Genomic DNA, 27,910 nt, shown 5'->3' on the forward strand with positions numbered 1-27,910 from the left:
GGACGGCAAGGACATGCGATTTCGTTGTTAGTTGTAATTATCCATTCATTAATTCCCGAGTAAACTATTTAAGCTCTTAAATAACGCCTGCATTTTTGTTCAGGTATATATCTACATTTATTGAAGCATTGAGTCTAAACTCTCTCCCAGCACCCCTTCGATCTTTACAATCCAGCGATTTGTCTCCTTCTCTACTACATCATCGTCATCTTCCTGGAGTTCACTTATGAATGGCAACATTTCTGGCAACATAGCCAACCATTCTTCTCCCAATCTGTCTGTCAGTGCTTGTTCACATTTGACAGCTGCGAGTCTAACACTGGATACCTCAGAACGAAGGTGTTTAAGAATCATTCCGTTGAGCTCTTTATGATGATCCGAAGAATCAGCGGCGGCAGCGAGTTCGACGATAGCTGGGACAAGTTCTTCGACCAAAGCTAATCCGGGGGCGTTCTTAAATTGATCACACAAGACAGGTGCAATTGCCTTGAAATGAGCTGGAGATTGCCAAAAGTCGTCTTGATCATGCTCGAAGCATGGTATCAAAGCTCGAAGAACTCTTGACCACAATTCCCTTGCAGCGTCATCTTTGATATCTGTCTCTTTCAAGATCTGTACGGCATTATCAAGCAGGTATGTCGCATAGCTTGTGACGATTGACTTAAGATTGTCAAAAAACATGGCCATGAAGCCATAAACACTTTGTAAACGCAAATTTCTACCCGACTTGTCTTTCTTGGGTATTGATGACGAGGCCCATTCGACAAGGTTGGAGAATATAGGTCTAAATGTCGAATCGTTGAACTTGTAGATCATCTCTAAAGCCACTTCGTTAACTTGTCCCTCTATGGTCGAGATAGTCTCATCGTCTTGATTAGAATTATCCACGTTGGAAAGCTGTCTTCGAAGGTCGAAGGCATTTTGGAATATTTTTGCAAGTATGGTGGAATGTTTAGAGACGACACTCTTTGGATGAGCTTTAATAGCCATGCTAAGCATTTCAAGTTGTTCACGAATTGCCTATGAAGTTTTAGCAAGATAGTTACAAAATAATTTAGCAATATAAGACTTACCCAAGTTCCTGCCGTTACTGCTGGTGCCCAGTTTTGCTCCAAAGCCATAAACATACTCTTAGCATCGACGCGTTTTGCGGCCAAGTGAAGACAGTTTTCTCTAATTTCATCTGCCTCATCTTCGAGCTCGGCCTCTGCTGAAGCGTTTGATATTGAAAGAAGTGTATCAAGGTACCCACCTGTAATCATGTAGGGCAGATGTTGTACGAGAGCGCTTATAAAAGTGTAACCGGCGTTGTGAAGTTTTTGAGCCTCAACAGTATCTTCAATGCTTGATTTGATGTACTCCAAAGCCTTGGGAAGGGCAACAGGTAATACGGAGACAACACCTTCTCTCAAAATCTCTACCAAAGAAGCTAAAGATAGGAGAGCCATTATTTGCAAGCCAGCATCGCTCTGGCCCAAGCAATGATTACTTGCGATAGTCTCTGCAGCAGCAGATACTGCTTCGAGATCCTTTTTGCCATACTTCTCAGAGATTTTCTCGACACATGCTACAGCAGTACGCTTATAAGGCATGTCAGTAGACTCTCGAATAATTGAAGTGAGCTGGGGTAGAAATCCAAGCATTGCCACTCTTGAAACAGCATCTGATGGGCTTTCTTGGTCGATGCGAAGTTGTAAAGAGCGCAAAATCTTTCGCCGCAAGTCCTCGTTGGGTCTATCCAGAAGTCCTTCAACTGATTTGACAAATTCACTTGTGGAAAGGAGACCCAAAATACTTTCTAGGATGTCCCCACAAGCATTGTGCATTGCCTTCTTGTCTTTCAAGGACTCTGTCAAGACCAATAGGTTTTCCAATAATGTTGAATAGAGTTCGCGAATTCTAGCAGCATCCATATCGTCTCGGTCAAGAAGTTTTGCAGTTTGTGTAATCAATCGTCGTTGAGAAAGAATATGTGGAAGAAGGGTAAGCTCATTGAGAGCAGCGCGTTGCGGGTCAATCTTCTCGTGGGCCCCAAGGAGAATTAAGGAATAGGTGGGCTTGGGTTTCAACAGATCATCAATTAATTCGACGTATTTGACTGAGGATTGGAGCTGAACCTCGACACTAAACGCGTTTGTTAATTCGGCAGCGAAGGATTTGACATCATCATTGACTCCATATTTATCCACCAACATTGTTAATAATGCAAATAGGAAGTCTTCTGCTCCTAACGTCTGAACTAAAGAGATAAACAATCCTTTTCGACGGTGGACAGGAATATGTTCATAAGCTGCAACAAAACTCAAGAGCAACTCGGCAGCCCCTGTAACGGGGTTGCCTTTGTCTTTTCGAAGCGAGCTAATAAGAGGTGGAATGACCTCACGAATAGTTTGACTAATGACATGTGCAGAATAATCATCATTTTGTCTTAACACTGAGCTTCCCATAAATGTAAAGATGGGCATGACACTATGAAGAACAACTTCTGGAGCGATATCCGCAAGTGCAGCAATCATCAACAAAGCACCATTTTGTACTTGTGGACTGGCTGTTTTCTGAACGCAATCGACAAGTAAATCGGCACGAATGTCGGAATGGTCTAGTTTCATCCCCGGGTCTGCCCTGTATGCCTTCAAAATTGACAATAGGCTGTTTAGGACTAAATCTTGTAGATATGCAAGCTCGGATGAAACTTGGGCCTTGAAGTGTTGAAGCTCTGCCAAGGTGTTGAAAAGACCCTTGAGAAGTTCTGGATGACTTCCTGGATCAGAACTATCGATAAGTTGCAACACAAATGTGACTTGGCGTATAGCAGCGGCGAGTTGTTTGGGATCCTGTAAAGAAGCTCTGGCAACTTCACCGTGGCTAGTCCGCCGTCTTTTGCTGGCCGGCGGAGCATCGGTAAGCTTTGCCGCCGTAGGTAGCTGGTCGAGGAAGGAAAGGAGGATTTCGGTTGAAAGAGGGGCATTTCGCAATAGTTCTAAAGCTTCTTCCGTCGATTTACCGTTGTAGCTAGTTTCCTCAGGGGAGGATTGAGAAGCATCCATCAACATTTGAGCTGTCTGTAATTGCACATCACCCTTTAAAGATGTCCACATCTCGCGCAGTCTTGCAAATATGGCCTCAAGCAGAGTAGGACGATCCGACGCAATTTCCCCATGCACAATTTGAGTGAAGAACTGCAGGCCATCTTTGTCGTTGGCTACAACGGTCGCAGCTGCCTGTTTATCGAAGTCTGCCATGACAAATTGTTCATCTCTCGAGTGTTGCAATGCCACTTCTGGACTTAAAGACGCCCATTGTTGAAGTGCCGGAAGTAAAACTTTGGTTCTGGTGGTGCTGGCAATGCTACGAACGTGGTTAAGAATAACTAGAAGTCTCAACTTGACCAAGTATACAGGGGTTTGAATGACATGACTTGACAAAAATGACAAAATTGAGGCTCGGGCAGTTTGAGTTAACCGAGCCTCATTCTTCTTGCTGGGCTCTGCAGATGCACGAGGACTATTCAAAGATTGTTCCAATACGGACTCAATATGAGTTTTATCGAGAACACATTCCTCCAAAGCCGGAACCAATACCTCTCTCAAAAGACGAACTGCAATATCGACTGAAAGCCATTTTGTCTCTTGAGTCTTCACACCTGGACCATAGATATCATCAAATGCCCATTGTCGCCGAGAGCTCGAGGCTTTCTTGGTACTTGCGCTGACAGGGTAGAATGTCTCAATTGCGAGGATAAGCTCTGCTGCTGCACGACGGACCTTCGGCGCAGGGTCGGCGAGCGCTGAAATTGCATAAGGTATGATTCCTTGAATATCTACGCTCGCATTTCCATTTCCTGATAAGTATTGAGCTACCATGTGAAGTGCCGAGACCCGGGCCATAACCGGATACGGGCCACACCAAGTTCTTATATAAAATGTGAGATACAACGTTTTTTCCAGGGCACTAGCACGGTCCAAGACGGATAGCTCGTCGAATACATCCAGGTCACCCCCATTAACTGCGGCAACCAAAAATGCCTGACACAGATCTTGGTAGATGTGAGAAGTACCATGTGCTAAGAACGAGGTCTCCTTAGCAGTACTTTGTGGAAGTTTTTCAATCAGTTGTCGGAAATCAGGTCTGGTTTCTGCTTTCGCGCCTTCATCTCCCATTATTACATCCTCATCTTCCGCCTTTGGCATTTCTATCCGTCTAATTGTGGTAGAGAGCTTCATTTCCAATTCATCCATATCAACATCGGTTTCCTTTAGTGCGCCTTGAATAACAGCCCCTACATGACCAGAAAGTTGAGTCAGCGCAACAAGAGTTGACGCAAGATGTGTTCGGGTATTTTTCTCGGAATCTGTAGCATCATCCACACGATGCGCTACCAGCAGCAGATGTTTCACAACCACAGAGGTCTGCGCGTCGCTGAGAAGACCATGCTCCACGATTTTTTCTATTGTGGAAAGCCCTTGGACCTCTCCACTTTTGCTTATTCTGTCAACAAGCGCAAGACACAACCCGTTAGAAAGTCGGTCGATTCGTCGTTCTTTTCCTAATTCAATCAACTGCATTGGTAGATCCGGAACTTTGAGCAACTCTTTGGTTACCCGTCTCGTAATCTGCTTTGCGCCTCTGTGTTGTGCCAAAATCGAGAGACAGACCAATCCAGGACGAACAGTTTCAGCACTCCAGCCGAGAACTAATGCTTCCATCATCGCTGTCAGAAGTTTGTCGTCCAGTCCTCCTTTAGAAGCTAAGATTGACAAAATCATATAACATCCAATTCGTAAGTCCGGGACCTTTTGCATGGAAAGACCTTCGTTGAGAGTTGGTAATAATCTCAGTATCACATCTTGTTCGTTTTGTTGCTGGACTCCTCTTCTTCCCGAGCGGGCTTTGTCCAACATGTTACTCGTAGCTTCGGTCATGATACCAGCCCAAAATGCTAGAATAGCAGGATAATGTTGCCGAGCTTTACATACATGCAAAACATATGCATTGAGTGTTGAAGCGAAAACGGTACTATCGGTCGCAGCAGCGACAATTGGCCTTCTTTGTGGTTGAGTCAAGGATCGAATATAAGGCGCCAAAAACTTGTATTCTACGGGGACTGTCGAGGGTAATATGGAAAGTAATGTGGTAAATATAGGAAGGGTATGGTAAGGGAGGAAAGTCGTCAAAAGAAATGATGTATTGTACTCGTGGATTCTAGATGGATTAGTCTCGAGAGTGTGCAAAAATCCGGAGTTCGACAAGCATACCTGAATCTTCTCACTAACCATTCAACTGCTTTTATTGCTGGATTCAGACGTAGACGGCCACCAACTAATCCCAAGAAAGCTTCTAGCCGTTTATTCAACTCAGAAATCTCTGCCACCGGCAACTGTGTTCGATCTATTGTTTGACTTTGCTCGCTGAAAATTGTCTTTTGAAACTCGAGAAATCGGCCGTCGAGTAGACATAATTCTTGAAATCCCTCATGGCATAGTGTATAGAGGATATCGAAACTTTGTGAAGCGGCAACTCTAGGTTCAAAAATCAAAGATTTTGAATGCGCTGCCTTTTGCGCCTTGAGGTTTAAAGAATTGGTCGAATTGGTCGCAATCTGCGCCAACTGTGCTTTAAGTGAAGATGCCATTATGTAATTGTCGATACCACAATGCTACAAAATTATGGCATATCGAAGTCCAAGAATAATATTTCTTGATGCTCACTTCAAACTTCTCAATAGAAATTTCAAGCTCTATCGTTATCGAAAAAAATAATTTGGTCGGATAAACCTCCGGCCCGTGACCCTGCTGCTTTAAAGCTGAAAGCCGAAGCTTGGAATCAATGCCTTGTGGATAAAGTAAACTAGGTAGGTATGCTATGGTCATGATAGAGTAACCCAACTTTTTATCCATGTACATACTGTCGAAGTTTTTGGGAATAATATCATGAATTCAAGTCGTGCTCGTAATAATGACAGAAGCAAACCCTCTTGTTCCCAAGTTCGCATCTTTCCGGTCAAAACCCTCTAGCACAGCTGCCAACCTCGAACAGGAGGATGAACAAAAACTAGCGACAAGAGATAAACAACATACCCAGGAAAGAGATCATCCAAGGCATCATCGTCGACACCATAGATCCAGAAGTAGAGAGAAAAACAGGTCTAGGAGTAAGGAAAACTCAAATACACGTGATTCACGCCACAGATCACGGAGTCGAGAGAAGCACAGGATCAGGGAGAAGGAAAACAGTGAAAGACATGGCTCCTACCGTAGATCTCGGAGCAGAGATGATCACCGATCTAGTCGTCGACCTATGCATGAGGGACAAGTCCAAAGAGACCCAAAAGAGAAGCCAACGAAATGCCAGCCAGATATTTCGGAGTCCGTTGTGGCATCCGACATTTATGTTGTTGACAGAAAAGGAGATGTAAAGAACCTAGTGTATGGAAGCAACCACCGCTACAGTGTGCCACCATTTCACCGAATTGGAGCAGGTCGTATCCTTGGTGCGCCCCGAGACACAAAAATTGACAGAGAATATTCAGATGATAAGGGTATTGTGCTTACCAATCTGACAGAATTCAGATCTCATAATCGGGAGAAGTACATTTTCTCCAAAGCTGAGAGAGATAGACCTCGTCTTTTGAAGATACGCCCAGAAGTCCTGGCCGAGGAGTCTTTCTTGCACGATGAAGACTATGTTCCATTTCAGATTAGCAGAGGCAAAAAACGAAAGAGAGTGGATCGAGAGGCTGGCTCAAAGTTTGATTCTGATCACGATGACACTCATTACCGTTCAATACAAGGAAAGGCAAAAATATCCAGTCAACCTCAGGATGACGCTTTTCAATATGCTTCGGACAGTGATTCGTCAGGATCAGACTCTGGTCGAACGATGAGACTTGAATCCTCAATCAAGCAAAAGAACATAGAGCTATCCAGAAAAATAGAACAAGCTCCAGCTGATGTAGAAGCGTGGATTGCTTTAATTGGGCATCAAGATACACTTCTGAAAGCAGGAGATGACCGTCGTCGTATCACTAATGCAGAGATCAGGAGCACAGCGGATATCAAAATCCATATGTATGAAAAAGCTCTGAAAAATATACACTGCTTACCAGACCGCGAACGGCTATTACTAGGTCTGATGGTCGAGGGCTCAAAGATATGGGAAATCAAGGTTCAAGCGGAGCGGTGGGAACAGATCGCAAAAGACAACATTGATAGTCTTATCTTGTGGAAAAGATACTTGGATTTCAGGAAAAGCAACTTTTCAACATTTAGATATGAGGAAGTTCGCGGGGTATTCCTCAATAGAATTCGTTCTTTGAAAAATAGTATCAGCGTCGCACCTGAGTGGATTTCCGTGAAATCACTCTACGAACAACTTTTATATGTGGTTCTTAGAGCTACACTTTTCATCCGCGAATCCGGTTTTACAGAACTAGCAGTAGCAATCTGGCAAGCTATTTTGGAGATGAATTTTCAAGGACCGGAATCCATCCACGCCGAACATGAGACATCAGCATTGGCGAGAACTAAAATACTTGAACTTTTCGGGGACTTTTGGGAGGCAGAGGTCCCACGAATTGGGGAACTAGGTTCTTTAGGTTGGAAAAGCTTTGCAGAGACTGGGGATGACTCAACAGTTCCGAATGCTCAGACTGACAAACCAGAGATGTCACTTAATGGCCAAGATGTCTTCAAAAGCTGGGTTATCGCGGAATCTTCTCGTATAAAAGCTTCCAGAATTCCTGCAAGAACCATGGATGATACTGTGGAGGACGATCCTTTTAGAGTCATCTTATTCACTGATATCGAGAATTTTCTCATCTTACTGCCAAAATCTGCTGAGTACTTACGAAGAACTCTTTTGAATGCATTCTTGATATTCTGTCATTTACCCCGTATACCTTTTCAGGACCACGAGTCGGGTGCGGATTGGAGCCATGATTTATTTCTGCGCAATGAAATGCTCGACTACGATTCGGAGTGGATCAAAAAAAAATACTTCAAAAAGCCTACTGATGACTCGATCGAGGATGAAAAAACCGAAGTGTTATCGATCTTCACAGCTCCTACAACAAACTTTGCGATGGCACCAGAATCTATGTTTAGCAAAAGTTGGTTCAGCAGCTTCAAGCCATGGCGAGAAGTATACGGCAACGAGGATAATGGACCCATTCCTTATATTTGGGTTCGCAACACTTTGAAACAACTCACACAATCATATCCAATAGAAGATTTTGCAGAATACTACCTGGCATTTGAATGGATAAATGAACCCGACACTATCAAAAAGGTCGCCAAAACCCTCATCAAACAACATTCTTCCAGCCTCAAACTCTACAATGCATACGCTATGATCGAATTGTCAAAAGGCAACCAAGAAATCTCAAATAGAATTTACACGGCCGCTTTAGGAATGAGTAAATCTATGCTCTCCTCGCCCGAGTCCAACGACAACAAGGATTCAGTTCACCTCTGGAAAAGTCTAATCTGGGCACATCTCTTAGTCGGGTCCAAAGAAACGGCATTATCACATCTGCTCTCAATCCCACATGGTATTCCAAGCCCAACGAATCCCGTCGAAATAAGTCCTGCAGCCCTCCTCAAAAGTCAACAATATCTGTCGTCGAACCGCGACCATTTCCTCACCACGCGCAATCCCACATACGCAGTTCTTTACACCGAACTCCTCGCTCTCCTCAAATACCTAACCACCACCTCCTCGACAGCTCCTCAATCACCTCAACAGGGAAACATCACAACTGCCCTCGAAATCCTCACTACCTTTTCCGAACAGCTCTCTTCCCGACTAACCTCAAACTCACTATCAGCCTATCCTCTCGTCCTCCTCCACCAATCCATAGCCCGTCTCCTTCACCACCACGCGAAATCCGGACCTTATCGTCCCCAGACCCTCCACTCACAACTCACAGCCTCTTTACGCTTATTTCCCAGCAACACAATCTTCTTCTCTCTCCTCACTTCGCCAGCTTTCGGTACAACCAGACTCATGAGTCCAGTCACTCTGAGTACTTTATTCTCCGAGCTTCTAGATTCATCCTCATCGCACAATCCACTACCCCTCTACCTCCACATCATCCATCATCACCTCCAACACGCACAATCCTCTACCGCGAATCTCAACAAGGCTAATTCAACATTCATCTCTGCATTAAATCTAAAGGGTTCAAAATCTTCACCTACTTTAAATACTGAACTGGCGAATTCAAGCTCGCTTTGGAAATTGTATTTATTATTTTGTGAAACATATCCACAATTCCTACCTCTTTCATCATCCTCCTCCTCATACTCATCCTCAAAAGCCCTACTCCCCCAATCTAGCAACGAAATACAGAATAAAAAAGCTAAAGCTAAGAACCAAAAAGCAAAAGGAACACTAGAATTATGGAAACAGGCAATCGCTCGACTTCCCTGGCTTAAATCTATTTATACACTTGGTTTCGAAAGGATATGTGAGATATATTGTGAAGATGAGGATGACGATGCGGAGGAAAATGTGAAGAAGGTAATGGAAAAAGGAAGAGGAAAAGGGGAAAAAGCAAAAATAGACAGTGAAATAACAACACAGTTGAAGAATATTTGGAGGGTAACGGGGGAGAAGGAAATAAGAGTTCATGTTGATTTGGAGGGGCTGTGGGATGCTGAGGAGGAAGAGGAAGAGAAAAGGGGATAGGGATAGGAATACTAGGTGGATGATAGGAGATATACCTACTAAGACCTACGAGTAGATTGATCTAGAAAATGAATCAATAACAAATAGCGGAAAAGAAAGAAAAAGAAAAAGAAGAGGAAGAGGAAGTAAAAACTCTATCTGTTAAAAAAATAACAAATAAAAGAATCAAAGAATCAAAGAATTGAAAAAAGAACAAGCACAAACACAAACAAAAACACACCATAATCTAAATCTAAATCTCCGTAAAAAAAAAAGCTCTCAGCATAATATAAATAAAAAGATGTATCTACATAGATAGATTATCATCTCGCCACCAATCTACCACTCCAGAAAGAACATAATAATTAATATCCATCGCATCCCATCCCATCCCATCCTGAGAATATTTCCTATAAAAAATACGAAATCAGAACTTAACCTGACCTAGTCTGGTTTGCTCTGCTCTGGCGGAGAGATAGATAGATGTGATGGGATGGGATAATAATAACATTCATTCATTTATTAGCCGCCTAGTATATACGTCCGTACATACATACATACGAACACAATAGGAGAAAGTCTACACGAAGCAGCAAAGTGAAAAAGAAGACTAGAGACTTGGAGGTATGTGCTTAGGAGAAGCTAGATGCAATTAAAACTTCATTCAGCCTGCAGGTTGCAGATATAAAAAGAAGATACTCGAGGGAACCTCATCTCTACTCCATTATTCATATCAAATTCCCGTTTGCCATTCTAGTCCCATAAAAACCTCCATCACGCATAATTCACATATCAAATCAAATCATCAAAATAGCTGCTCATCTAGTAAAAGAGCCAATGAAGTGTAGTAAAAAAAGAGGTCAGTTACATAGAACAAAGGTACAATTCGCATCGTTGAGTTATTTTTCTGCTTTCTGCGCTCAACCCATGCACACCCCTCCTTCCTATTCCCTTTCTTTATCTGTCTGCCTGGCACATTCAATGCCCCATTCTCCAATGTATGAACACAAATATAAGATTTGGCTGTTATGAGCCTCCTCCTGAAAATTTCTCCTTCTGCCTTTCTATTAAAACCAGATACCAAAATCCGAATGCCAATACCCGAAAACCGAAAACTCGCCCGAATAACGTCCCATGTATCTATCGTCATGTCGTGAAAATGCTGGCATGTCAATCTAAAGCAAAAGTTCGTGTTCGGTCGAAAAGTCGTGGGGAAAGCGTATCGAGTGGAATCCTTAAGTGTTAGTGATCGAAAAGCGTAATGAAAAGTTTGCTGTGTACATATTTGAGTCGCATTTGGCAATGAGGTAAGTAAGGAAACGAAAGGTAGGGTGCGGAAGGTGTCGCGCAAAATAGGTATGTTTGGTCGAGATCGAAGTCTGGAGGATACTGGCAAAAGTCTGGTGAGATGACGGATCCCAAAGAGAAGCGATCGGGGAAAGGGCGCATTTTTGGTCGAGGACAATATTCGTTGCGTGGAAAATCGCGAATTAAGCTTATCTGCGTCCGAACCTGCTACACAAAAGGAAGTTCGTAATTGATCATTTTTTATTTCTTCCTCGGAGTGACGGGCCTGCTGGAGGCACCAAGACCACCTGCTGTGACGTACTTTTGTTTTTTCTCCGCTGGTTTTAAAATCTGGGAGCGGAAAATTAGCAAGCCACTCATATGATGAGGAAATTGTAATTGAACCTACCTGGAATGAACATAGCAAACTCTCATCCACGCTCATCATGGCTCCGGCATTGTCAAACTCTCCGCAATAATTGGGCGCACTGAATAGTGTAACCAATTGCCGCTTTGAGAAGAACTCGTAACCATCTTCGACGACCTGATGAGCTCTGCATATCAAATCCATATCATGCTTTTGTAAGAACCTAGAAACGACATCGGGACCGAATGTGAAAGATACACCACGATCGTTTTCGCTCCAGCCTGTGATATCCTTATCCGGGTCGGACCAGAGGAGATCGCAAAGGAGACCGCAATCAGGAATCTAATTTCATATCAGTAAGAGCTCTGGCCTTCCTCCCATGGCACACTGAGAGCTGGCAAATAAAAATTAAAACTTTTCCTCGTGGACTTACATCAGTTGGTCGCATGACACGACGGATTTGCTCCATGGAGTTCAAATCTGGACTTAAACCGCCGTGCATAGTGAAGATCTTTTCATCGATGATCGCTGCAATGGGGAGGCAGTTGAAGCAATCAGTAAATGTTTTCCATAGCTTAATATTATATCTTCTCTTGCACTCGTCGTAAAACCCATAGATTCTGTTGATGGAGGCACACTCGTGGTTACCGCGAAGGATGAAGAAGTTTTCTGGATATTTGATCTTGTATGCTAAGAGCAAGCAGATAGTCTCGAGAGATTGTTTGCCTCTATCGACATAATCACCAAGGAAGAGGTAGTTTGCCTCGGGAGGGAATCCACCATATTCAAACAAACGGAGGAGATCATAATATTGTCCATGAATATCACCACAAATCTAAATACACGCCATCTAGTCAGTATTTGCTTTGCTAGCCTGGCGCGTCTAGAAAGTCAAAATGCTCAATATCGTACCTTGATTGGTGCCTCAAGCTCTAAGAGGATGGGTTGAGAGATGAAAATTTCGCGAGCCTTGGTGCAGAGATAACGAATTTCTTGTTCCAAAAGCTGTACTTGTTTGCCTGGTCTGCTGCCTCTAACTTCTAGCAGTCTATCAATGATAGAGTCGAGATCGACGTCTTGTTCTGCCATCGCTTTGTCCTCCTTCAGGAGAATTTGACCGGGGGGTGTTGTGATGTAATCCGCAGCAGGTGGATGTCAAAAGACAGGAAGATTATAAGATCGTAGACGTATTTACGCTAGGGCTTGGATTCACTTCACTTCTCAATCTGCCGCGCGTAATAAATTAGTCTAAACCGAGAGAGGGTTGATGCAAATACTCGAGGGGAGCCCTGGAATTGTGCTGAAGCTATGAAGCTCAACAAGAATCGGTAGGGTCTCGGCAGAGTTTGAATAACTTACAGTGAAGTTGAATTTCGCCTCAATGGATCTGCGTGATGAAAACCACGTTGTTCAACTTGGCCTTGGGAGAGGATTCTTCTTGATGTCGTGATTGCGTGGTGGTGGTTAATAAATTGGGCTCAAAAAAGTCACCAACTTTAAGCTGAACAGACTCTGAGTAAACAGGTATATGAGAAAAAGATAGTGATTTGTTATGATGATTCACCAGTCTTTTTGATTTATTGATCCGCCGTTGGTATCGCAAAGAAGGCGATAATGTCGTCTTGGACTTCGTAGATGAAGTATCGCAGAGGAGTCTTTGGTCGACTCAAAGAAGTTTCGTGGTTGTCAAGTCGAGGGATGAAGTTGTTACGGGCTTGTCGGATTTCTCTTGTATTTTCAACACAAGCGCGCCTCTTTCGTTTATCGCCTTAAAAAAAGGTCAAAGGTTCGAGAACAAGCCGTACAAAGCAGCAGTAGTGGAGCCAGGAACAGGGAAAAAAAATTATGAGAGCCAGAAAGAGAGGAGAGAAAATTTAAGTTTTCCTGTATTATGTCCGTGATCCGTATTTCTCTCGTTTCTTTAATTTCGTTTTGGTATAAATTTATCTTATCGCTTTGATTTTATGAAGTAAACTTTTTGGAGGTTGTTCAAAGTCATACAAATACCCGGCTTTTGCAGATGGGTTCTTCTCTTCACAGATGGTACACTGGTAATACTGTACGGTGCTGTGATGCGTACGTATTGTTGTTTGAGGTAAGAAAGTGGGAAGAGGGAAGGGGGAGAAAGGTAAAGGGGGGGTGAGATTTAAATTGGAGAGAGAGGAGAGGAGAGGGGAGGGAGAAAGTTGGAGGATCGTTTGCCTTGCTTGGGACTGGGTACTGGTAGTGGTTTTGGTAGTGGTATTAGTACAGGTTCTGGTACTTGGTACTGGTTGAATTTTGAATGTTTAATGTTGAACGTTGAAATGATTGCACTTCTAAAGAAACAACAGGTCAATGGTTTGCTTTGCTTATATTTGTGTGGAATGCCTGCGATTGTGATTAAAGATTGGACATTTTATCATGGTAAACAAGAATGCTGTCAGTCATTCACAGTATAGCAAGAGAGAGGATTGATTCAGAATCAATCAATCAATCAATCGTCAATTCGAGAGGATATGGATATGACAAGGGCCCAATGACTGACTGCATAGCACCAAAGAAAGGTTGTCTGCCTACCTAGTTAAGGTTATGTATGGCCTCACGCAATACTTACACAAAGATCCAATAAATGATAAAGGATTCAAAAGATCAACAGCCATATATAACGATATGAGCAAAGTTCAAACACCGACTCTTTCTTTCTGCATGCAGAGTCTCACCATATCATGTACACTCATAATCCTTTTTATTTTATGTTTCCCTTTCAGTCAACCATTTGTGTCATACTCTGTACTTCTTGGAAATTGCCAATCGACGTTGCACAAAACCCCTCCACGCTGACCAGCCCTCCCAGAATAACCAGTCATTCAAGCGCTTATGCTGTCACTTTTCCAATGCTTCATGCTTCTTTTCAACGCTGCTTTTATATTTCTAGTCCTATAACTATAACCTTGAGGTAGATCTGCTCTCAACCTTTTTATCAAAACCAACTCCTGAACCGAATGCATACTCAACGTCTATCTACTCAGTACGAATATACGAATATACGAGCCACCGCAGCTACTGTATATGTTATTGTATATGTGGAACATCTACAATGATCCTCCCTCCACTTGCCCATCCAAGATTCGAGACACTGGCACGCACACTCATATCTCCTCTCTAAATCCACATTTGAATACGACAACCTTTACGTAGAGGGCGACTGCAATATCAAGAACGATACCCGCACTGATACTAAAAGCTGCACTATCGGTCAAGATCTCAAGATCTTTTGCAGTGGTCTAGCTCAGGTCATTGACAATATCATGATATCGGTCCCGCCCGTACCTTAACAGTAGTCATGATTAGTCTTCTTTCAGAGTCGACCATACTAGTTTTGGCCCATCCCACTACTCCTATTTCGATGTTTGACGAATCAAAACCTAAACGCAGTTAATCGCCAACAACAACCTACATGACATTTTATGTACCTGAGAGAATATCGTTTCCTACTCATGTGCCCTGGTAGTCTTCCTATTCCTTTGTCTTTGTCCGCCAGTTTGCTCGCAAGCCCATTTCAACCAAACCTACGCAGATTTGATACCCACCTACGAATAGCATTTCATCGATAGCCCAGCCGCAGCAAAGCCCTTTAACCCGGTGTCCACCTAACTTCTGCGACGAATCATATACCCTAGTTTTAAGCCACCTTGAAATTTGAGATACTCTACACATGGGAATCCCCTCAATTTCATATGCTTTCTGCTCTCGCCCTCGCTTTGTTCCGAGAGATTACACTCTCGCAAATCACATGCATTCATCAGCTCACATTACCCCGCTATGTCTGATAACAACTGGTTAGCTTTTCCCGAGAAATCTTCTCCGGAGACTTATCGGGCCCTGCATAGCCTTTGCCGAGTCCCGACCAAACCCATTGTCATTATATTTCCCCGGCTTCTAAATTATGACCACTCTCATGACTTCTTTCAACTGAGTGAAATCATCCAAGAGCGGAATTGTCTACTTTTACTCGGCCAATACCGCCGCAGATACTTTTGATATCGGCGGTGTAGTACCCGGACAGCACACCGTTTTTGTTGCACAGAGACCTACCGCTTAGCTTTAATTTACTACCGACGCAGCATCAACTCATTCCTACAAGTGTGTGAAGCTTATGAGATTTGATGTTTTCCGTGTTAATCTGTCATTTGCCATAAGTATGGTGGACTGACTTTGCGTCTTCTCTCTCGGCATTTCTATGTATAGTTTACACTCCCTAGGTAGTAGTTACTGCGCCACTGTTTTCTTGCTTTAAATAATTTTATGAGTTGTAGCTTATGGAGAGAGCCAGCATTCATGCTCGCCACTATGAGGCAGTGCCAATACTTCTGGTGTTCGCCATTCGACAGTAAATAGGGCAGGACTCACAAAACACATTATACCTCTAGAAAGTCGAAGGGGACGTTTCATATTAAATTACTAGCCTTTATCTTGGCTCTACTTCTGTTTGACAGGAGATTTTTGAGACTGTACATAATGGGTTCTAAATTTGTGGTGCTAGGCAACCCTTTTGATGAAATTCGTACTCAAGTTCAATTTTTCCTTGCAAACATACCACTGGCAGTAACACTATCCATCAAACATTTCAAGAACTCTTGTTTCATAACGAGTGTTTTTTTACTATCAATCAGTGAGGGCAAACAGCATCAAATATGCCCGCAAAAATCCATTTTTATTCCTCTGTACCACCAGGTTTGCCATTTCATGGGCAGCTGATATTTAGCCATGCAACAATGTTCTTCTATATCCAGCGACTAAGTACATGGCAGCATAACCACTGAATACGCGACAGCAGTACAATTCAGGTTCTATCTTGTATGATTATCCGTTCAATATCTTCTCATCTGTTCTTCTACCAAAGTCAATGACTTAAGGCTTTCGACAAGTCACCAGTTCTCTTCGTTAACACTCAATTTGCTTTCCTCCGAATCAAAGTTTTGGTTAAAAGTATATCTTCCTTGGCTCAATTTTACTACATAATTAAATCTGATACCAAACTTTTTAGTATCCAGTTTTGGGCACTGATATTTATTCCGTGGGGCTATTTTGATATTGCTGAGACATTCCTGTGCCCAATGCTGATCTGAATTTACTCAGGCATTAATTAGATAGAATAGACTTGGCAAAAGGATTCAAAGAATTGATAATACATGAATAGTTACATAGGGTATCTAGTATTTACATCTGTGTTTTCATTATACCCTATCTTTCAGACTTCAAAGCACACAACGCTAAGGAAATCTATTGTTTGAAAAGTTCTTCCCGCCATCCTACATGTATCTCTGAATACCTATGTAATATAATTATATACTATCCTCTTATTTCATCTTTCCTTTCGCTCCTTTGTCTAATACCTATAGTATTCAAGTCTCCCATACAACCCACCTTTCTACTTCTTTCTTACTCTGACTCAGTAATAAATAACATTCAACACCACTCCCATCTATTCACCATCTATTCACCCCATAGATATCCCATCCCCTTGTCTCCTCTCCCCTCTACTTCCCTCCATCCCTGTTCCAAAAATATCTTATATCTTCTCTCTACTTCAACTCTCCTCCTGTACCTCTATGTAGGAAAAAATCCTCTTATTACTGTTTTAAAGATTTTACAGACTTTAAAGGTTCCAAAGATAGAGTATATACTTATACTCTGATTATTATTTATCTCTGTTAAAGTGAATGGTTCCTGCGTAGCACGTGCACAGGGCACTAGTCCTATTAGGACTAGATTGAGAAGCTCTCTGTAAGAGAGCTTCGCACTTCCGTAGAACTTAGAAGAGAGATTAACCTACTAGACCAATATTACCTCAGTTCTGCCCTATCAGCTTCCCACTATTCCCTGTGTGAGGTCATTCCTTTTAACAATCTCTTAACTTTTTAGATTTTTTATAATTTTATTAATTGAGATATTAATAACTGAGATTTCAATTTTTAATTTATTTAAAACTTGTATATGAAATTGAAAATCTGGAAAATATTAAATAACTTTCAAATGAAAATTTATAATTTTTTTTAATATTATAAGTGATTAATTTTCTTATTTGAATTTGAAAATATTACAAAATGTGACGGAAATCCCTGCTTTCCTCCCACCTTTATTATATAAGAAACCTCAGGTACATTAACCATGTCCACACATGATACGATTACTCGAGATTAGTATGCGATTTAGGTGACCTGAGGATCAGATCCGGACAAGTACTAGGTATCAATGGTTATCGGTAAAGTAAGATCATTGGAGGAATAAATATGACTTCTTTTTGCCTAGCTATTGCGGCTAGGCTATTCATTTGTGTATATATAGAGTAGCTATCCCCATCTACAGGTGCTCTTCACCTGTAGATTCTAAGTTAAATACAATTGCTGGTCTATAAACACCCTTTTGGTCACACAAAATTAATAAAATATTAATTTATTAATCAATTGATCTTCTGAATATTGTAACTATTGATTTATAATTGATTTATAATTGATTTATAAAGTTATAAAAATCATTTGAGTGTTACGCCGAGTAATAGGAAACTCTCACGTGCAATCAATATCACGTGATTGGCTCAGTGAGGATCAGTGAGCTCAGTACTGAGCCGCATTGATCCTATTGAGTAGCCATCGGCACGAAAATCTATTGTCACGATTCACCATTAGGATTGATGGTGTTACGATGGTAGCAAACTGATTAATTAGGAGAGCTTAGGCCTTGTGCAAACACGATCAGATTTCATCGAATTAGTATGTGATCTTGGTCACCTGAAGATCGTATGCGCACGCACCATCAGAAATCACGTGATAAGGAGCCCTAAGAGCTTCATGCTCAACTTAGTTATCAATTAGTTTACCTACATTCTACTTGATCTAGTAACGAATTCACTTTCAAGTGAATACCAACTGATAAAGCCTTAACCCATAACTACCAATCGACGAACCTTAGGCAGCCGCTGCCTTTAGTACAGCATCGTTACATCTATATAATCTAGATGGATTTCCTTTATATAGAGCTTCGTGCTCAAGATCAATTATTTAGTATACTCTACTATTAGTTACAAATTGTATATCATTATTGTCATTACTTAAGTCCTTGCTTGACGTTTAGTTATAAACCATCTTGAGAGCCTAGAGCACTTCCACGTGATCTAGACGGCAAACCTCGTAACAATCCTCTTCTATTTTTTATTTAATAGATATACAATTATATTCCCTTACCGATAATATATATTCAATTAAACTCAATATCGCCGATGTTATTTATACCCTAATCACTAGTATTATTAATTATATATAATCTATATTATCATCCTTCAATTAAATTTTTTTTCCAATTTTCTAGTCAATCTTGGTTTATATTACTATAAGTATTCTTCTCTACTTTTCATTGACAAGATTCTCAATCTATTGTTCTATTCAATATATTCAATATTCCAGTGACTAGGAAATTCTTGTTAAGCTTGCTTAGAGGCTGTTATGAGGTTTGCCGTCTAGATCATGTGGAAGTGCTCTAGACTCTCGAGGTGGTTTATAACTAGGTATCAAACAGGGATTTAAATAATAACAATAATGATATACAATTCGTAACTAATAGTAGAGTATACTAAATAATTGATCTTGAGCACGAAGCTCTATACAAAGGGAATCCATCTTGATTATATAGACCTTCGTGCCTATGGCTAGTCAGGACCGCGCAGCGTTCCTCAGCGGTCCGTAACGTGACTTAAGGTCACGTTACCCCAAGTTAGTCTGTGACGCGGCGTTTGATGATAGCCGTCATAACAAAAGCTTCAAAAGTATCGAGTTTCTTATATAATTCTAAGTAGCTTATGTTAGAGATTTGAAAGTGGAAATTGATTATGTTTATTCCAAAGTTAAGGGGATTAGCGCAGTGGATCCCCAGGATTTTTATGACCACAGTTCCACAGTTGACCTAGCATTGAAACAGAGCGATGGCACATCTTAGGTCTAGCATGCATGATAAAGAGAATATGGGGTATTCAATAGGCCGGGAGTGTTGTTCACCTTCCTCATGTAATCCGCTACTTATCAATCCCCAACAAAGGCGCAGTCTCGGAGGTTAAATTGCAAATGAATAAGTAATTCGTTTGTTTGAGATAAATTTTATGGTGAAAATGTGAAGAAATAATGGAACCCTTGATCAACTGCGTTCTTGCACATGAAGGCGAGTCTTGATACTACTTGAAATTTTCGATAGGTACTTACATGGGAGAAGGGTCTTCGCTTTCAAGGCTCATTTCGTATACTCAGATAATTCAAGATCTATCATCATAGTGCTAATGATGGTTTGCACTCAGTTTACCAGATTACTAGAAATCTGTTTTGAAATATTTGGGCTACTTTATAGCAAAGCAACTGTATATCATATCTCTCAGCCTATTTCCCAATTTCTTTTGACGGATCAGTATCCGGTATTTTCTCTTTATGCCTTACTGCGATCAACAAACTACAGTTCATCCATATCTGATAGATCAGAGCTAGGCGCAGCTACTCCTTCCTCCTTTTGGCATGAAGATAAGAAGGGAGAGGATCCTACAATATTATCACACATGACACTATTTGTTTACTTGTTACCAGCCCCGTGATGAGCAGGGCAGGGTCAAGAAGATGCAAGATCTAGTGTGATCGGATGGATAGAGCGGAACACATCTTCCACAAATCAGGTCCATATTATCGCATTCTTTACCTTTGAGCTTGAAAAGAAGCTGTGTATATAAAGAACGGCCAAATACCAGTTTTTGAATGAGAATTCTAATCATCATTTTCCTGACTTTCTTCTTTCATATAAATCTACTACCCCCTTTTCCGGCCATCCTTAATCTCGGCGGTTACTCTTTTACATAAAAAATCGTGATTCTCATTTATTAATAACTTTACAACCAATGAACAAAATTTAATAAAATTTTAATCATAGATTCATTTTATAATTATCGATAATTAAATTTTAAGAACTTCAAATGTTTTATAACTTTATTAATCAAGATATTGAAAGTTGAAATTATAATACAATTTTTAATTTATTTAATAAAAGATTTTCAAGATTTTCAAATTTATATATAAATATTATTCAAATTAAAATTTGAGATTCAATTATTTATATCTCAATTAATAATATGACAAAAAATCTAAAAAATCTAAAAAAAAATCTTTATATTTATACAACAAGTTTACTATTAGAATTATAGTAACGTGGTTTATCAGTGGGTCGGACATATCAGTGGGTCGGACACTTTTTCCTCGATTTATCACTTTAAAACCATATTATTCAATAACAATTGGATGAATCGATTGAAACTATTAAGAATCTAATAAACTAGCATCTATTGTATTATTTTGACAGGTTCTTGAATTATGACCAGTCTTTCCACACTTACTACAGCATCGATTAGTAGATGATTCCCCATTGGGGTTTCCCCCATTTTGACGTTCGTTGCATTGAATCTGATTATCAACCTCTTGTTGTGATAATATATCTTCAGCTTCTTGTCCAGTAAGTACTCCTCCATTACGTAATTGAATTTTTTTTAGCGCGTCGACGTTTACTTAATGCCTCATTTGCTCTTTGAAATATACGATTCTCAGCACTCAAAAGTATAACTTCATATACCAGTCTCTCTGTACCTTTAGCTAAAGCTTGCACAGTCTCAAATATAGGTGTAGGAGAGCTTGATTGATGACGAGCTATTCAAGCTTTTACTAGAGTTGATTGTAAAAGAGCCTCAATTGGATTGTGAGGGGTTTGAGAGATCTAGGAGTTGGTAAGTTCCAAGGAGGTAGATGAAGGGGTAGAAGTACGAATTCTAATATCTAGTTTTGAGAGTATGGATTGAGGATCAAATGGTATTAGACCTGCCCCTCGAAAACCAGCTTTCATATTCTGAATAGTAATCGATTGTTGATATGCAGCTTTGAAAACTATAAAGAATTCAACCTTAGAGATATGATTGATATGAGCCTTGATAAATCCTTCAATTTGACAACTATATGAACATTTGAGTACGCTAAAACGCATCTTTAGTTCTAAACGTCGTTTTACAAAGCAATGAGCCCAGAGCTTTCCAATCTTCTTCGCACCCCGTGTTTCGAGCATATAATTCGCCATATCTTCCACACTATTTAATTTAGGGGCAAATCCTCTATCATCCATATCAATAATGTATTGAATAAGCACCTCCTCTTCTAATTCAATCAAATTATGACTTTTTGGTCGACTTTCAGCTATATTACTACGATCTTGAATTCTGTCGAATAATGTAGATCGAGGCACACTATAGTAATTAGCAGCCTTTCGAATCGTTAATCTTTTGTTCAATTCAATAGCCTCAATAGCCAGGATTATTCGTGCTTCTTTTGAATGAATTTCCATTAATAACTATTGAATAAACGTGTATTGAAGTGAGAGAGTAAAGGATATTGAAAAAGTGTCCGACCCACTGATATGTCCGACCCACTGATAAACCACGTTATGCTTTTTGTTATTCAAAGAATATCAAATCTAATATTCTATGAATCATAAGCTTGTGTTATCAACGCAAAATGTCGACAGAAAATAAAGTACTTCACTATTATCACAAAGAAGATGATGAAATCGCAGTAATGAAAAGGCAAAGACAAGAGCCGGATGCGAAGATAAATGAACCCGAGAAGAGAAATGCTGCTAAATTGCGAAAACGAAAGATCTAAAATAAAGCAAAGTGATGAAAAAAGGCTTAAAGAAAACTAGAAACGTCAAAAAGTTTCGTCAAGTCCAGCGAGCGGGCTCAAGAGCAGTTCTTAAATCCACAGCTACCACTAGGAGGTGCGATCGAATCATTGTGTGGAAGATTCGAGGGTCGAATGCAAGCGCTGGTTATATTTGAGTGTGAGATACAAACAGCGAAAATTGGTCTTGGAATATTGAATAGAGGTGTAATTGTGAGAGGCCTAGAATCGAACAAACAATCAGATCAAGTATTGAATACGACGCATTTTTTCCCTCCTAATACTTTCGCTAGATGGTTGGAAGACAACGATATAAATTCCTTCAAAACAACTATTCTGCGGTGTTTTAATCGGGATACACTTGAAAGTCGCGATAAATTTTGGCAAAGATTCTCGGGTTTGAATGCAACCTATGAGAAAAAGACCAAGGTTAATATTCAGAGTACAAGTAAAAATGGAAACCTGGAGATGAAACAACTACAATGGAAGACTAGACTGTGAGACGCCTTTATCAGAAAATTGTAGATGATGAGACGGTGTCATCCATAAATATGCTGAATTTATCGAGTACAATTGATAGCGAAGTTCGACTGCCACAAAGCATTCAGCGACTTTCTCCCGCTGTTTGATGCCTGCTTTCCTCTCGCTTATCCTTGAGACCAAGGTTCGACCTTATTCATCAGCTTAATGAATGTGTCGTCTTCGTACAAAGCCATGAGCTTTGCTAGTTTCCCTCTAGATGCCGCTCCGATCCATTTAATGTGGGCGGCATCGTAGAAGTCGATGTAGGTCGCTATCAATCGTTAGCATTCTTGAAGTACAAAACGAAAATAAGATTCGGACTATTGACAACTTACGTTCGCCCTTCCCGTCTTCACTAATCATCCTCTCCCTCAGACTTGCCCATTGCACTTTCAAATCCTCAAGTACAGCAGCTTCCCCACCACTTCTCACCTCAGTAACATCCTCTAAGTCGCACCCCAAGAAGCCTTCCCTAGTCGTCTTGAAGTACCCACGCGATCCATCTTCCTTATCAAGAGCCGTTTCATACACGTCATTTATAATCCATCTGAAAATAGCCCTCCCTATAAACTGGGCGCCAGAGGCATCATACTCGTCTGTCTCATCCACCAGTTTCAAATCCCTAAATCCGTCTTTCTCCGTGAACCTCTCATTCAGTAGCTTGGCTATTGCTGTAGAATCATTCAGGACTCGATGAGGTGGCTGGAGAATCTCGACAATTGGGACCGTCGCGCCGATACTAGTCATGTCTGGAAAAAGCCTTTCACATAGTGGTTTAATGCTAGGATACAAAACCTTCATGGTGGTATATGGTATCCCTTTGTAATTCAGAGCATATCTTGTGAGCCAGCATGAAGGTGACCACGGTTTTGGACCGGAGAGATCGTAAAAACGTACAAGTGGCTCGGCGCTGGACATAGTGAGAATTTCTGTTACAGACCTACAGGGATGAGAGGGTGAGAAGGGAGAGGAGCGAGATTTTGATGAACCTATATATAGATCTGTTCGGCGACTAAGAGCATGTTCTCGGTTCAGTCACTCGGAAAGGCAGGTTGCAGCTGATGATTGGCAAGATTGATCGAGGCTCAAGTAAGAAATGCATCATGTATGTTGGTAGCGTTTGTCATGTTGGTGAAGATGTTGGTCCAAAGATAAGCCCATATTACAACATATTACAACATATCACATCCAGCGCGAGAACTATTGAAGCTCCACAAAACCCTCAGGTATAAATTGATAGAAGCCTCTGCCATGTGCGACGACGCAACTTTGAGCCAATACCGTATAAACTTGACAATGAGGGGTACATCAATTGAGGTTTCATTTCTGTTGAATATAACCAAAATTCAAAGATTTGAGAACCACCGGAGATATTCCACTAGCGAGGAAGGTGGACTGTAAAATCTAGACCCAAGTGGAGGTATCAATCCCGGTAGACTGGAAAACATCATTAGATATCGTAAATAATTCTATTGGTCATGGTGTTTCCGCGAGAGAAGAATTTCGGGCTTGAAAGTTGATGCATAAGATAGCCTACGGCTGCGGAAGCCAGCTAGATATGCTGTCCGTCTTCCGGTGGGAGCCAAGGATTTTCCGCCAGCACCGCTGTCCCGCTACTAGAGTGTATAATAAAAGCTGATTGAACGGCAACGTTAGTTTAACTATTTTCGGATCTTTTCTGGCTGGTTTGACGGAAGCAAAGTGGTCACATGAAACCAATTTGAGGCTTTATTTTCTAAAAAGACTAAGGCTATAACTCTCAGAGCGTGTAGATTTTATAACCTGGATCACGGTGATAATCTTCCTTCTGTCTCAATTATCTCCCCTTAATCGGCATTGAAAATATTTAAATTTTCAAAATTTATTATTATATAAGTAATAAATAGAAAAAGTTACAAAGATTAATTTTCCTTACTTTCTAATATAAAAGGATAACCGAAAAGAAAGGTGTCGAAAAGTGAAGCAATTATTAGACTTAAACACATAACCCAACCTCAAGTACCTTGATCTTTCTCTTCTCTCTCCTCCCCCACTCTCCTCCACAGATCCCCTTCCCCTTCCCCTTCCCCTCACCTTCCTTCCTATTAAAAACCATCTGATCCCTTAGATCATTTTTCTTTTCTTCATTATCCTTTCATTTCACTCGAGCCTTGTATAATCACTCTTTTTCCTCTTTCTCATTCTCATCCCAATCCACCCTTCTGAATCATTCTTCATCTCTCACAAGTAAAGACGAATACAACTACTAAAACTAAAAACTTAAACACACTAATCTAAATCCCAAAAAGACTTTACAAAACAGTTACACGATTTTCAAAAGGCGAAGAAAAATATAATATTTGCTTTCCTTCCTAACCATAAACCTAAATTTAATTACCCCTTTAAAGTTTCGGTTAGATTGTCTATTCAACGAGGTTATATACTGTAACCACGTGAATTTTAGTACAGCGTCACATCAGATCAGATCAAATCAAATCAAAGCAAATGAAGTCAGAGGACATGAAATAATCAAGGTTATAGTATTCCTCTATACCTAATAAGTAACAACTATCTATCCATATCTTTTAACTGTCTCTCAAACGAAAGAAAGAAAGAAGAGAGTAGGGAAATAGAAAAAGATCCATAACTACCATATCATGCCGCATTTGTATACCCATCAAATTCCCTCCCTGAATCTGATACGCCCTGAACCATAGACGCCGAACCAAATCAGTATCAGCCTCTTTTAATCATAAACGCCATTTTCATCGCCATATCGTATCATCTCATATCATTATATCATCACCCTGCACTTTCTTAAACACCACCAAATAATTCTCCTGCCATTCCGCCACCCATACCTCGTCTACCACTTTCTCTAGATGCTCTGACCTCCATATCTGAAGCAACGATATTCATACGTAGCAAATGCTGTCTAGCTTCACGTTCGACTTGCTTTGCTGTCTTGAGAGCTTCTTGTTGGATTTCTTGACGGGTAGCTTTGGGTGTTGATATGAGGGTCTAATTGGTATATTTTAGCATATGGATTGAGCAAGAGATGAAAGTATAAGAGTTGAAAGATGATATAAAAAGACATGCAAGTTAACATACTTTAGCAACGAGATCAATACGAGCATCCAGCTCACCACATTTGATCATCTCTACCAACTCCTTTTCAATAGTCTTTCCCAGGTGGAGCAAAGTTCTTGTTCAGTGTCTCAAATGTAACACAGCTGAATGGAATAAAGTATTGAACTATACTCTTACTTCTAACACGAGTATAAAGTTCATCAACATGCTTTTGCAAGTGGATATCAAGAAGATAATCAGCTTTGTAAGACTCAAGAATCTCCAAACATGTAGAGTACTTGCTACCAACAAATGCTTGAATAGCACGACGAATATGTGGCTCTAGTTCGAGAAAGGCCCGGAAATCGGAGTTTTCGAGAACTAATTTTTGCAAATCATTACGCTCGATGGTAGCTAAAGCGCAAAGACCTCCGTAGACAGCAACATCATTAGCAGTGACAATTGTATAGTAACTTCCGGCAAATCCTGGAGGTACTTGTAAGAAAGTTTGTGCAGCCATAGCGTATTGTCCAGCATGCATTTGCGCGATACCTTCAGCCACATGACAAAATGGTTTGACGTCCTGATCATCATACGGTCCAACAGATGTTCCTCTCATCTTCTGAACATTGGAAAGAACTGCGATATACTCCTTTCTTTCAATAGAGACTTCAATTATGTGTTTGCAAACGTCAATTACGTGTCTGGGAATGCTGATATCTTGTCGCATGCGAGAATAAGCGTCGAAAGCAAGTGCAAGTTGACCTGTAGCTTCATAATGTTTACCTAGATCTTCATTTCCCATCTGTTTGGAAAATCATTAGCCAATCGAATCTTAAGCTATAAACGTTGAAGAAAATAAGGAAGATGACCTACACGAGTGCTTTCCTTAATCAAGTTGTTCTTATAGCCCTTCAACTGTGCTTCCAAACGTGCAGCCTCGGCAGCATTAGACTTATTGGTAGCATCAATCCATTGATCATCTCTAAAAGCCTCCGGTTCATTTGGGGCCACCTTCGCCAAAGCAGCATAAGCATCCATATAAATTGTAACATCTTTCCCTTGCTTTGCTTCCTTGATTAAGATTTTTAGAGCTTCGACACCAAGGAAGGTAGAGGTGACACCGATGAGATAGAGTCGCTCAAGCCTGGTCCGGCCTAAAACAAGAGGAAACATTAGTGACAGAACTCTTTAAAATGCTACACAGCAGAAAATAAATGACCTTACCTCTGTAATTCGAGATGTAGCTTTCAAGATCGAACTTTGGCGGATCTGCAAAAAGTAGTTTTGTTAATAGTTATCCATGTAGATATTCAAGCACTCTCAACTAAACACCTACCAGTAACAACAAGAGCTTTCTTCCTACTCATAGTAGGAGAAATCGGCGGATACATTGAAGTCATTTTAACCCAAGGTCTTTGCGCAATAACCGCGAGAGTCTGATGCAATTGTGGAAGTCGTAGAAGAATCTCTTCAATGTGTTGTCTCCAGTAATCCTTATTTCACTCTCAGTCAAGTTAAGGTAGACTTTTTGGCGTTCTTAGATTATTCTGCACTTTTCGTGGGAAGCTTCGATTATTGATAGATTCTCGAGCGAGGTTAGGAAGGAGCTATATATCAAGATTAGACTAGGGATTATTACATACCAGGAGGGGTGATAGCAGTAATGCTGGTGTCATGGTCACTCGGGTGCTTGTCCAATCGGTCACTGATCAAGGATTTCCGTGGTGGGTTGAGCAGGGCTGAGAAGGACTAGGTAGTACTTTGTACAGCTTAAGCACAGACTTGTTTGCATGTTGCAATGCCCTGCCTAAACTGTTAGGCATATATAATTTTGTGAACCTCCGAAGTCCAGTCATATCAATATTAACATCATGAAAGTACCATGAACATTGGAAAGATTAATCTAATAACCATCATACTAATATACAATCTTCACTTTAGACTGATGAAGAGCTATCATCTATCTGGTAACCCCAACACCACAGACGCAAATCATTCTTTCTAGTACAAAATAATACAACATTATAACCTCATCTACTCAGCCGAGAATGAGTATTAGTTTAAAGACTCAAATATTTTGTTACGAGGTTTGCCGTCTAGATCACGTGAAAGTGCTCTAGGCTCTCGAGGTGGTTTATAATTAGGCGTCAAGCAGGGACTTAAGTAATGACAATGATACAACTCGTAACTAATAGTAGAGTATACTAAATGATTGATCTTGAGCACGAAGCTCTATACAAAGGAAATCCATCATGATTATATAGACCTTCGTACTATACATCTCATG

At 40.7% G+C, this 27,910-nt stretch overlaps 7 protein-coding genes across 7 annotated transcripts; 1 reads left to right on the forward strand and 6 right to left on the reverse strand.

The window, feature by feature from the left end:
• Window positions 1-117: 117 nt before the first annotated feature.
• Window positions 118-5,632, reverse strand: SS1G_12551 (hypothetical protein; the record flags this gene model as incomplete). Its single annotated transcript, XM_001586514.1, has 3 exons — window positions 118-1,020; window positions 1,074-5,202; window positions 5,256-5,632. The coding sequence occupies 3 exons, from the start codon at window positions 5,630-5,632 to the stop codon at window positions 118-120; spliced, it is 5,409 nt and encodes a 1,802-aa protein (XP_001586564.1).
• A 323-nt stretch (window positions 5,633-5,955) lies between these two features.
• SS1G_12552 (hypothetical protein) lies at window positions 5,956-9,687 on the forward strand (the record flags this gene model as incomplete). Its single annotated transcript, XM_001586515.1, has 1 exon — window positions 5,956-9,687. The coding sequence occupies one exon, from the start codon at window positions 5,956-5,958 to the stop codon at window positions 9,685-9,687; it is 3,732 nt and encodes a 1,243-aa protein (XP_001586565.1).
• A 1,527-nt stretch (window positions 9,688-11,214) lies between these two features.
• Window positions 11,215-12,409, reverse strand: SS1G_12553 (serine/threonine protein phosphatase PP1; the record flags this gene model as incomplete). The annotated part of the gene is made up of 5 exons (XM_001586516.1): window positions 11,215-11,304; window positions 11,363-11,662; window positions 11,754-11,848; window positions 11,969-12,155; window positions 12,233-12,409. 5 exons carry the CDS (start codon window positions 12,407-12,409, stop codon window positions 11,215-11,217), a joined length of 849 nt encoding a protein of 282 aa, XP_001586566.1.
• Window positions 12,410-14,451: 2,042 nt separating this feature from the next.
• On the reverse strand, window positions 14,452-15,019 carry SS1G_12554 (predicted protein; the record flags this gene model as incomplete). The annotated part of the gene is made up of 2 exons (XM_001586517.1): window positions 14,452-14,586; window positions 14,876-15,019. 2 exons carry the CDS (start codon window positions 15,017-15,019, stop codon window positions 14,452-14,454), a joined length of 279 nt encoding a protein of 92 aa, XP_001586567.1.
• A 5,595-nt stretch (window positions 15,020-20,614) lies between these two features.
• Window positions 20,615-21,715, reverse strand: SS1G_12555 (hypothetical protein; the record flags this gene model as incomplete). The annotated part of the gene is made up of 4 exons (XM_001586518.1): window positions 20,615-20,643; window positions 20,724-20,828; window positions 20,893-21,030; window positions 21,199-21,715. 4 exons carry the CDS (start codon window positions 21,713-21,715, stop codon window positions 20,615-20,617), a joined length of 789 nt encoding a protein of 262 aa, XP_001586568.1.
• Window positions 21,716-22,697: 982 nt separating this feature from the next.
• SS1G_12556 (predicted protein) lies at window positions 22,698-23,490 on the reverse strand (the record flags this gene model as incomplete). Its single annotated transcript, XM_001586519.1, has 2 exons — window positions 22,698-22,843; window positions 22,908-23,490. The coding sequence occupies 2 exons, from the start codon at window positions 23,488-23,490 to the stop codon at window positions 22,698-22,700; spliced, it is 729 nt and encodes a 242-aa protein (XP_001586569.1).
• Window positions 23,491-25,368: 1,878 nt separating this feature from the next.
• On the reverse strand, window positions 25,369-27,023 carry SS1G_12557 (hypothetical protein; the record flags this gene model as incomplete). The annotated part of the gene is made up of 5 exons (XM_001586520.1): window positions 25,369-25,572; window positions 25,663-25,712; window positions 25,819-26,425; window positions 26,497-26,777; window positions 26,960-27,023. The coding sequence occupies 5 exons, from the start codon at window positions 27,021-27,023 to the stop codon at window positions 25,369-25,371; spliced, it is 1,206 nt and encodes a 401-aa protein (XP_001586570.1).
• Between the last annotated feature and the right edge of the window lie 887 nt (window positions 27,024-27,910).

This window comes from Sclerotinia sclerotiorum, genomic scaffold, assembly GCF_000146945.2.
Source record: "Sclerotinia sclerotiorum 1980 UF-70 scaffold_21 genomic scaffold, whole genome shotgun sequence".
Lineage (NCBI taxonomy): Eukaryota > Fungi > Ascomycota > Leotiomycetes > Helotiales > Sclerotiniaceae > Sclerotinia > Sclerotinia sclerotiorum.